The sequence below is a fragment of the Sphaeramia orbicularis genome, chromosome 16, assembly GCF_902148855.1.
Source record: "Sphaeramia orbicularis chromosome 16, fSphaOr1.1, whole genome shotgun sequence".
In the NCBI taxonomy this organism is placed as follows: domain Eukaryota; kingdom Metazoa; phylum Chordata; class Actinopteri; order Kurtiformes; family Apogonidae; genus Sphaeramia; species Sphaeramia orbicularis.
Window position 1 is genome coordinate 25,440,607 of NC_043972.1, and position 12,528 is coordinate 25,453,134.

Sequence of the window (12,528 nt, forward strand, 5' to 3'; positions counted from 1 at the left end):
ATCATACCTAACACTATTATCCATACCTTTTCAGAAACTTTTGCCCATATGAGTAATCAGGAAAGCAAACGTCAAAGAGTGTGTGATTTGCTGAATGCACTCGTCACACCAAAGGAGATTTCAAAAATAGTTGGAGTGTTCATAAAGACTGTTTATAATGGAAAGAAGAGAATGACTATGAGCAAAACTATTACGAGAAAGTCTGGAAGATACTATTAAAGAAGAATGGGAGAAGTTGTCACCCGAATATTTGAGGAACACTTCCACAAGTTTCAGGAAGCGTGTGAAGGCAGTTATTGAGAAAGAAGGAGGACACATAGAATAAAAACATTTTCTATTATGTCAATTTTCTTGTGGCAAATAAATTCTCATGACTTTTAATAAACTAATTGGTCATACACTGTCTTTCAATCCCTGCCTCAAAATATTGTAAATTTTGCTTCTCCACCCTGTAGATGTCATCTATAACTTCTGTCCAGTCCTCCATTTTTGGTGGATCCTTTTTTAGCCACTTCCTAGTGATGCTTTTTTACCTGCCACCGACAATATTCTGAAAAGAGTTTTTAGTGTTTTTGCAGGGTTGAAATGAACATATTTATTTATTTCTCATTCTTTTTTTGTCAGGTACAACAAGATAATGCAGAAAATACGTACACAGCCTTAAAAGACACACAAAAACTGAACTAAATGGGTTGTGAAGGACAAAGTCAAAATTTATTGTAACCCCTGACTCCATGACAAGAAGATTCACAAACTGTTAGAAATATCTGACATGTTTAGAATGAAACTTGGAATAAAACATCAGAAAACTGACGCAATAAAATACATATGGAGGTCACTTTAAAGGTGCAGGAGACTTTCGTGACCAATTTTTCATGAAATCTGTAAAATCTCAGTCATAGCCTAAGTATCACGAATCTGTAAGTCTGTCTGTGATTACTCACCTGAATCTCTAGCATTACAGTGAACAATTTCTTAGTGCCATCCACCATAAACAAACCGTGTGTTTACAAACCGAGCCGGGACATCACTCGGGCATCTTCGGAATTTTGTCGCGACGTGCATTGTGGGAAATGGAGGTTCGCACAGCCGCCTGACAGCGGAAGTGGCAGCGCGACCATGTTATATTATATGGATGAAACAAACACGTGGAAACGCAGAAACGGTGGAGGAATATGCATAGAAGGAAAGGAGCTCCTGCTGTTTCCGATCGTGTCTGTTCCAGCTGCCGAAAGATTTGTGATACTTAGGCTATGACTGAGGTTTTACATATTTGATGAAAAATTGGTCATGAAAGTCTCCAGCACGTTTAAGTACAACCTCTTTGGTTTCTACAAGCTGTTTCTTCAATAAAACTTGTAGTTCTGTATACAGGGGTTGGACAAAATAATGGAAACACCTTAAAAAAATCAACAAAATATAATTTAATATGGTGTAGGTCCGCCTTTTGTGGCAATTACAGCCTCAATTCTCCGAGGTATTGATTCATACAACTTGTGAATTGTTTCCAAAGGAATTTTAAGCCATTCTTCAGTTAGAATACCCTCCAACTCTTTTAGAGACGATGGCGGTGGAAATCGACGTCTTACTTGAATCTCTAAAACTGACCATAAATGCTCAATAATGTTGAGGTCTGGGGACTGTGCCGGCCATACGAGATGCTCAACTTCATTAGAATGTTCCTCATGCCATTCTTTAACAATTCTAGCTGTATGGATTGGGGCATTATCATCTTGAGGTGACGGTGTTTCCATTATTTTGTCCAACCCCTGTATATTTCACATATATCCAGATTATTTTAATACATAAACTGAGAAAAATGCATATGTGTTGACATTAGAACTTTACTAAACCAACAAACCTAGTGTTGGCCTATGACTTATGCATAGAACTGTATATAAATATGGTTTACCTTGAGAAGCAGCTGATACTTTGTGATTCTCTGAACAGGTTTGATGAGATAAGAGGAGATGGAGTTAGCCAGACGATGTCTCTGCTGGATTTCCTGTTAATTCAAAAGACAGAAACAGATCTTATACATTTATAAATTTAGGTCTTGTTTACTGTAATTTGCTTATCGATACTGGTATCTGCTTACATCAAAGTATGGTCCAGCGTGCTCCAGGATGAGCTGAGTGGAGTCTGGTTTGTTCTTACAGTAGTTCACATACATCTGGAACTTATCAGCCTGAGAAAGCAAAATGACAGAAAGCCTTTACTTACACATAGGAAAAAAATACTAAGCATTTTTTCCCAGAGTCAAAAGTATTTTCCTCAAAAAAAGTAAATTTGGCTCTATATTGAGGTTGGAGAGCTCTACCCAAAGAGTAACTTTTACTCTTTTTAGAGAGGGACAAAATGTTATCTGAGTAGAGTAAAATTTTCTTCAATTTGAAATTTTACTGAGGCAAATTTTCTGTGCAACATCTAAGAAATCATAGATGTAATGACAAAAAATACTGGATACAACAGTTTTGAAAATAATTGATCAACAGGTGATTCATTTGTTATTAGGAAACTAAAACTAAAACATGTGGACGTATTGGGTTTTGATTTTCATAATTACTTACCCATGTGACAAAACAGTGGCCAACATCCTCTGGAAGCTGCTCATACTTCTCCAACTCCTTGAGGAAGATACTATAAAGAGACAGACAAATTTTTATTATTACAGAAAATGTTCCTGCAGCGAAGGAAGCAATGAAAAAATAAACATAAAAAAAGCCCTGGATGAAATAAACATAGTCTTTTCCTTTTAAAATATACACTATTGTCCATAAAGTTGGAATTATTTTGTTTTCAGACACATTCTTCTTTTTATACACATCATAATCACCTTTGACTGGTGCAATGATTACGTAATGAGTGTCAGTTACACTTTATCCATCAAGAATAAATCACGTTGTAACAATCATTTCATGAGAAAAGTTCAAATTTTCTATTCTTACTTTAGGGGAAACTGTATGTATTTTGTAATATTATATAATACAGTGAAAGAAGAATCCACAGTGTTAATGCTTTACTGACTTGTGGTGAAACTCATAGAGGTCCTGCATGTTGCCAAAGATGATGTGTTCTTTGTTGACGATACCAGGAGGAATCTCCTCCACACCGCTGGTCATCTCCCACAGGTAGGTCTGCACAAAAACAAAACAAAAAAAACAACAAAAATCTCCGTTGAAGACGCACTAATATGACACATTACATTAGTGACATGTTCATATATTTCAAGATGAAAGTCGAAGCGTTGATGATGAATAATTGTGACTGAACAATAACCCGGGTGACACTTAATTGTGTTAACATTTTAACATTGATGAGGCGTCTGCGTGCGTGTGCCATACTTACGTCCATACACTCTCGTAGGTCTCTGACGTACGCTTTCTCTGTCTGAATCAGCTCCGCCATTATAAACCTGAAAGCGTACAATGAGCAGAGATAACGCTGAACATAGATAGATAGATTAATACAAAGGTGTCAAACATGTGGCCCGGGGGCCAAATCCAGACCACCAAAGGGTCCAATCCGGCCCGCAGGATGAATTTGTGAATTGCAAAAATTACACTGAAGATATTAACAATCAATGGTGTTAAAATCATTTTAACTCAGGTTCCACATACAGTCCAATTAGATTTCAAGTGGGTCAGACCAGTAAAATATATAATCATAATAACCTATAAATAATGACAACCCCAAATTCTCTCTTTGTTGTTTTTGGTATAAAGAAGTAAAATTACATGAAAATGTTTACATTACCAAACTATACTTTTACAAAAAAATGGAACCTGAACAAAAATGAACAAATGGAAATGTCTTAAGAAAAGTTAATGCAATTTTACCAATATTCTGCCTGGTACTAAATGTTTTGTGCGATTGTAATGCACATGTCTAAATGATAAACTGATAAACCGAGGTATAATATTGTTAAAATTGCATTTGTTTTTCTTAAGACAATTCAAGTTGTTCATGTTATTCAGATTTTTAAGGAAACTTTGTAGATGTAAACCTGATCATAATAGAATTTTACCTTTTTCACTGTTACTATTTTACTGGTCCGGCCCACTGGAGATCAAATTGGGCTGAATATGGCCCCTGAACTAAAATGAGTTTGACACCCCTGGATTAATAGGTAAGTCTTTATTGTCATTGCACAATCATACACAGTATAAAATGCAACAAAATTAGGGCTCAAAACTTTTCGGTGCAGAGGAGAATAAAAAGAAAAACAGAATCAAACATACACATCGCAATTAAAAAGTGCAAATATGTAAAAATATATTAAAATATGCTAAAAAAAAGGTAATACAAAGTGCAAAAGCGGTTCAGACTGTGCAAAATAATGCAAGGTATTGCACATGGTCCACTATATGACTGTATAGGCCTGGTGTTATTGTTGAGTAGGGCTAACATGGCCAGTATCTATCATTAATCACATATTAAAAACAGAAAAACTCAAGCTATTCAACAGGGACTTCTTGTAACTGAATGCTGTATAATAACAAGTGGTGCCAGGCACACCAAAACCCATCCCTCGCACATATTTCACCCATTATAAGTAAATAGGAAGATTTTTAAAATTCATAAAAAAAAATTTTTTTAACTTTGACCTACTGTTCTCAAAATGGAATTAGATCTATTCTGGGTTACTGGCAATCTATACACCAAATTTGGTAGGAATTCAACCAAAAGTTTTGCTGCTATAGACGTGAAATTTCGCCTATTATAAGTAAATGGGAAAAGAAAAAAAGATAAAAAAAAAATTCATAAAAAATTTTAACTTTGACCTTCTTTCCCCAAAATGTAACCACATCTATTCTGGGTCACTGGCCATCTATAAATCAAATTTGGTATGAATTCAACCAATAATTTTGCTGCTAGAGTGTTAAAAAATAATGTGACTAACCCATAAAGACCCAAACTACCGACCAAAAGCATCGACTAATCTAAACTGTTCAATACCTGGTGATCCACTACTATTATCAATACATATAACTAATCATTGTAAAATACAGTTTGTCATCTTTTCATGGTCATCAGATACATTTGGACATTCAGAGACTCTGTAGTGAACGTGGAAACACCGTCATCTTCTACAACATTGATTCACCAGTAAAACCTATGGAGCTGGATCGATGACAGTGAATGGTGAAACTTGGTTTATGTTCTGTTAAGGATAGATTTTAGAGAAAAAGTCACTTTTTCTGCAATTTTCTCTGCTTTTTATATAACCCTCAACTTTAATCTGAGCTTTAATGAACATTTCCATAATCAGTGACTTAAATACAGGAAAACACCTGATTTATACTGATTAAATGTAAAATGCAGACAATAATATTATAATAAATGGTGACATTTCACTTAAGAAAGGTTAGATGGAGAGAAAAGTTCATTTGGGAACTGACACAAAAGTAGCACTGGGTCTCTATGCGTTAACATCTAATTAATCAGACACTTCTGACAAAAGTTGCCTCGTTAGTGAATTTATTCCTTTACATTTATTCGAAGTGCAAAATGTGTGTTGCAGTATAGAGTACTTCCTAATTAAACTCAACTACTGCTGTATATGGACGTATAAAAAGTCTCTCATGACTCGCTTATGCCCGTGAACATATGCACTGTATAATTTACAGGCCCTGTTCTGCATCGATTTCCCTCATTAACCATTTAAAACTCACATATAAACACACTCGCTCTACTACAAACAGCATCTGAAACACTAAAGCACTTTCTGGAACACTATTACTATGCTTTCAGTAATATGTTCTATAAATTTCATCTAAATTTGTTCTCACAGTTGACTGGATTTGAACATTTCAGTGCTTGCTAAGAATGTTCACATCCTCTCAGGGTAGTTTGACATTTAAATCGATGTTATTAGTAAGTGTAAAAAACTCGAAGCATAGCTGCTGCGATAAAAGAGATATCAGTTCATATATCTGAAGGAAATTACTGGATTATGCTTTGAGTCATGTATCAGAAAGCAGCGACAAAGTTTCACTTTAGTTCCTCAGCAGTTAGTGTGAAAAGATAATGTGTGTTCCACTCACTCTTTTCTACGAGCTGATTTTCTCTTCTCTTCATTCAGTTCATGAGCAGCATCCCTTAACTTGACCTCTGATCCTGGAGCACTAGCAGGGATAATGTCCAGTTGCAGTTCTTTACTCTGAAAAACACAGTAGACAAAAGGCTTTATATAACAAAAAAAACAGGCTGACAGTAATTCTATAGCAAACACAAACAGGCAACGTGTTTTCAGTTGAGAATCAGGTCATCAGATAGTATTTAAAGTGGAAAACACTGTCGTAGAAAAAATGTTTTTGGGACACCCCATGCATTTGCAATGTATTGCATTAAGAATCACAGCTAAATCATTCTAATGGGTTTAAATCTCCAAACCCACATGCTCCCTTCTGCACGTGTTCTGTTTCTGTTTCACCAGATAAAGAAACACATCTAGGGTATGACATGTTACAACTGTTACTGTTATTTGTTCTTATTAGCAATAAACAAACAAACAACCAAACAAAAAAATCATTTGCATTTGTCTGTGTCTGTCTGATGCAGCCTCACCTTTTGAAACACAAAAAATATTTTTTCCACACATAATTCATGATAATATTTAAAATTTTAAGGGTGTCCAAAAACTTTTTCCACTCCTCTATAGAGTATGCTTGCTTTTTATCCAAATAAAAATTCCAGACTTTTTCAAAACTGCTATTTTTTTCCTTAAGACCTTGACTTTATGTACTTTTATACTTCCTAACTACTTTTTTGGTTGAGATTGTATCTATTGTGTGTAGTAGAGAAGTTTTATTTTTATAAATGCATGAATGAATGAATGAATGAATGAATGAATGCATAATTCACAGTAAATTACTGTTGCGGAAAAAATTATTAGACCATCAAAAGTCATCAAAAAGGATGCAATCAAGTCCTAACTCCTGTGCGTATCATGTGACTAAAACAGACTACTACTAAATTACTAAATTATTGCCTGTTTTTTTTTTTTTTTTTTTTTTATTGTTATCACCAGTCTTTTAACCTATTTTTCATTATGGTATGGTGTGTGCTGATTGACCTCTTGGCCAGGTTGCCTTTGTAGAAGAGATCTCGATCTCAATGGGATTTTATCTGGTTGAATAAATCAATGTAAGTGCTGTAATGGTATAAAATGTCAATTGCTATTTATATTCAGATATAAGTCCATTCAACATTAAAAAAACACATTTCAATGAGTTAAATCTGTTGTTTCTTCTTTATAACTTCACTTCACAACAACGTTATGTGAAACTGTGTGAGACTATGGAGGCTAATCATTCACATATTTTCTGGAACTGTGCAAAAATGAGACGGTATTGGCAAAAATCTTTATGTGACTATTAAAATAAATAAATAAATAACGTGTGGTTATAAAATTTCAAAATATCTACTCGGTGATGTATCATGGAAATAATCATTAGACCATCAAAAGTCATTAAAAACAATGGTCATGCAATCAAGTTCTAACTCCTGTGTGTATCATGTGACCAAAACAGACAGAAAAGAAAACATGGAATGACTAAAAGCACTGTTTTTGTCAGTACAATGACATAGACACTGATGGAAGAACTGAAGTGATTGGTTATTATCAAGAAAACATGGAAAATGGTCTAGATATCAGCTCTGAAATTAAACTCTTATGAGCTATTTTTGTTGTTATCATTAGATTATTATCCAAGCAAATCTACCTTTAGTTGTACCAGGCATTAAAATGAACAAGAAATTGAAGAAAATAAGGGTGGTCTAATCTTTTTTTTATGCAACTGTAGTCAGTGTTGTGATGAAATATGTTTATTTGACTATCTTTGCAGGGATTAAAAAAGTCGTTATTAGGAACTGGGTTAATGAGAACACTCCAAAGCCGGGAAATATGTTTGAGACACTGTAGGAGCCAATAACGTAATAGTGACCGATAATGTAATAACGGCCGATAACATAATAAATTTGCCATTTTTAAAATGTAATAGGCCAATAACGTAATAACTAGCCAGTAACGTAATAAAAGTCCTGAACAAATTTCTGAAAGAATTTTTTTTATCTGGCCAGTAATGTAGTAACCAAAAGTTATTACGTTATCGGTTCAGGACTTTTATTACATTATTGGCCAGTTATTACGTTATTGGCCTATTACATTTTAAAAATGGAAAATTTATTACATTATCATCCATTATTACGTTATCAGTCATTATTACGTTATTGGCTACTACAGATACTTCTGTTTTGGAGAAGTTGACATATATGTTGAAAACCAAAGACAACACTACAAAAAAATGGAACAAATATGATAATTTATATGAAAAGTGACACCGATACTGCCTAATAGGAGCTATATACTCTATTTTTGTCCAAACAAATGCACCTTTAATTGTACCAGGCATTAAAATGAACAAGAAATTGAAGAAAACATGGGTGGTCTAATTATTTTTTCCGCAACTGTACGTATTACTGATAGAAACATTTTCAAAACATATGAAAATCACACAAGTGTATGGATATCACACAAACAAATTTTGCTAGAATCATTCCAGTACTGACCGCTTAGTGAAATCAAATTAAAGTTTTTTATATGCTTTCCTCGTGTATTTCTTATTTTTGTGCATACTCTAAAATTCCACTATGAGAGAACCTTTTGTCCATACTTTAATAAGACCTTCACACAAAATTCCAGACTTTTCAAGGTCTGGAAAAACAGCAATTCTAAATTCCACACTTTTTAAGACTTTCAAGACCTGCACAAGCGCCCTGTTTATAGAGACTGTAATAGGTGACACAATCTAACTGATGTAGCTAATGTGAAATTTTTATCCTTTTAAAGTGGTATAATGAAATTAAATCGACAAAAAGCTGCATTACGCTACCATTAAAGCTTGTTTCATTTCATCTAAGCCAGATATTTAACACCGCCTCCATTTTATTTTCATATTTTTTTTATTTACACAGCATCAACACATAAACAAGCGACTGTATTTGTCAGAAAACATCAGTCTTGTGTGATTTTCAGTAACACTGGGCACTCACAGCCTTGTTGGAGTCGGAAGAAATGCCAAGCGCTGTTTCCAGGCAGGTTCGGTATTTGTCCATACGGAGAGAAAAGTCTCTGTAGCGCTTGTCCACAGAGGACACCCATTTCTTTATCTCCAGGGCATGGGCGTGGCCTTTGTCACAAAACCCATCTGCCAGCTGGATCAACAGCTTTACCCGCTCTTTGGTTTGCTGTCAATAGGGACACATTTAGGGAGGGGAGGGGAGGGGGGGGGAGGGGGGGGTCGCCACAGAGGCAGCAGCAGAGGAGGAAAGGTAGATGTGAGAGAGTGAAGAGGGAGTTAGGAATCAATGTGCTGCTTGGTGCACACAATAGGTCTAAAAAACACAATAACAGTGACACAGCAAAGAGGAAATCGGACAAAGCGTTGCCCTCGGGATGGGCCTCACCGTGAAGCACAGGACCAGGCAAAACACACGTTACACAACTAAACAACAGGCATAAAACTACACACACACGCAGCTGTTATCACCTTCTTTCATACAATCATAACTTGAACCAAGAAAAGGAAACAACGCCAGGAAACGCACATACCTTAGCTGTGATCTGGAAGTCTTCGTGCTCCTTCAGCAGCTCCTGTGTGTGGTGAATGCTGGATCCAGTGGATGTGTGTGTGGACAGGTAGAACTCCCCGGTGTCATGGATCCACTCCAGAGCCTGTGGAAACAACCAATCAGCTCAGGACATTCACACTGGTGGACACTCCTATGAAAGTATAGAGTTTTCATAGCTTTCCTCATGGAATTTGTATATGATTGATTTAAATGTCTCTATAATCACATTATTGGAGAAATATTTGGTAGGTTTAACCCTTTCATACATGAATTATGAGAACCTTAGTCAATATTTTTTTCTTGAGTGTTTTTTTTTTCCTCTTTAGGCATGAAAAAAACAATACAATTGAATTTTTTTTTTTAATTTTTTATAAACCTATTTCTTGTGGAGTTATGAAAATGTCCACTCAGCTGGACACCATGTGTTTAACCCTTTCATGCATGAATTATGAGAACCTTAGTCAATATTTTTTTCTTGAGTGTTTTTATTCCTCTTTGGGCATGAAAAAAACAATGCAATTGAATTTTTTTTGGATGAACCTATTTTTCATGGAGTTACAAAAATGTCCACTCAGCTGGACACCATGTGTTTAATTTTTGAAGCAAAGAAACATGTATTTAAAAGTCATCATCAGAAAGTGATATACTGTGTGAAACCTATGAAATAAAAACATTTTTAATGCCATTAATCTGATGTTTTTTCACATTTCATCCTACTCAAATACTAGCTATTACTCATTTCATGGAGATAATATCTTCTGAGACCCAGGAAACTGACAATTTTAGCTTTTTTACACACACAAAAAAATGTCTTGATTGGAAACTGCATAATGCAACTGTTTTTTCAGATACATTTTTAAAATAATTTTTATTTATTGATTGATTTTTTTTAATGGAATGTCCTTTGCAATGGACAGCATTTTAGTTAAACTGTCAAACTTTTGTCCCCTATAAAATGCATTGCTGGGTCTCAGGAGGATATGCAAAAAAAAAAAAATTGTTTCAGAAAACTGTTAATTACAGTCTAATTGGTTGAAATTTTGAAGTTCGGAATTTTTCTATGTGGGTCCTATAAAGGGTCAAGACAGTTTTCAAGGTATCTTCAATCAAATTTAAATTAAAAATAACACTACAACAGGCCTTGTAGCTATTGCGTTGAACTAGTCTTAACCATGTTTCGGTCCAGCTAATGTTAAATATACATTTCTACCTGATAGTTTCTGCCACAGATGTTCTTCCTCCTAAAGGTCATACCTGAACCCAGCCACCACAAATGATTGTTGGTGGCTTCACTCATTCCCATTTGTCTTATGATAAAATGTTAAACACTAATTACAAATGTTAAGACTTTCTGAGTGACAGATTTAAGGATGGATTATCTATTTTAACCCTTTCATGGATAGTGGTCACTACAGTGGACAGTTACTCAAAACTGTTTTATATTTATGGGTTTTGTTGTTTTAGTTCCATATCAGACAACACACTGGACACTTATGCATCATCTCATACACTGCAATTCATACTATTACTGTAACTTAGCTGTTCTTGATAAACCTGATCTGTAGTAACATGTTTAAGCGTAAATCAGTTGTTAATTGTTAGACTTCCTTTTTTTTTTTTTTTTGCATATTATCTCCATGAAGTGAGTAATAACTAGCAATAGAATAAGTTAAAATGTGATTTGCAGCATTTAAAATGTTTTTATTTCATTGTTTTCATATCACTTCCTGATATTGGGATTTAAACACATTTCCTTACTTCAAACATATAACGCACAGACATTTTTGTAACTCAATGGAGAAAAAAAAACAAAAAAAAAACAACTCGATTGCATTGGTTTTTTCATGTCCAAGGAGGAATAAAAACACTCAAGAAAAAAATTTTGACTACGGTTCTCATAATTCATGCATGAAAGGGTTAAGGTTAGTTAAGGCCTTAATTTCGGACAATCGCATTCACAACTTTTTAACGATCCATAGACAACCTGTTCTGACAAGCAGCTTCATGGCTCAGTGTGGCCTATTCCCTGGTTACTCTTTGCCACATGAAGACCATAAAAGCTCCAAAAGTTGAAATACATTTGAGAGTTATTCTCTGGAACTGTAAATATGATGTAAAAAGGTGTCATGTCCTTGAATACTTCATTTCAGATGTACTGCAGTGGTGTACAGAGGCAAAAATACTAAAAATTGTGTTACTGCTCATAGACACTACAAACAAAATAACATGACATAGTTTGTAAATAAAACTATGTCTAGTCATTAAAAAAATGTGCTTCAATTCAATTCACACACAAAAAAGTAAAAAGCGCTACGCAAGAATCCCAAATGAAAAAAATAGCCCAAAAATTAAAAATATCCTTCACTTTTTGTTTGTAGTGTACATATGAGCCGCACTGCATCACCATTTTAACATGCATATTATCCCACTTCAAATCATTCTATTTCAACAAACAGAAGGGCAAAACTCATTTCACATTTCTGTCTTTAACTCTACAACTGTTTAACTTTTCTGTATGCATTTAGTTACTGTTAAGATCGAATTGTACTGTTTTTTTTGTCTTAAAATGAAGCAGTTAGTTACACCTTTTGGACACATTGTGGCAGAACTGGTCCAGTCAAACTGTGAGACCATGACACATTTGGGTCCTGGGGATAAAACCTGGATTGCCCTAGAATAGCCATGTCCTAGAAACATCTATGATGTCATCTGATTTTATGGCTAAGCGCATTGCTGCATGCTGCTGCAGGACCATGAACGCACCACAAGATGGAGCTAAGTGTCTTATATTTATACACCTTTAGACCAGGCATTCAAAATGAGTCAAAGTTGTCATTTAGATTCTTAAAATACAGGGGTTGGACAAAATAATGGAAACACCTTCACCTCAAG

At 34.8% G+C, this 12,528-nt stretch overlaps 1 protein-coding gene across 1 annotated transcript in view; it reads right to left on the minus strand.

The window, feature by feature from the left end:
• LOC115436406 (triple functional domain protein) overlaps nucleotides 1–12,528 on the minus strand; it is a 219,124-nt gene that overhangs the window by 57,190 nt on the left and 149,406 nt on the right. Inside the window, 8 exon segments of the mRNA XM_075353522.1 lie at nucleotides 1,913–2,005; nucleotides 2,099–2,188; nucleotides 2,571–2,640; nucleotides 3,028–3,137; nucleotides 3,349–3,415; nucleotides 6,048–6,163; nucleotides 9,058–9,252; nucleotides 9,617–9,739. Of these exon segments, the coding sequence (XP_075209637.1) occupies nucleotides 1,913–2,005; nucleotides 2,099–2,188; nucleotides 2,571–2,640; nucleotides 3,028–3,137; nucleotides 3,349–3,415; nucleotides 6,048–6,163; nucleotides 9,058–9,252; nucleotides 9,617–9,739 (864 nt within the window).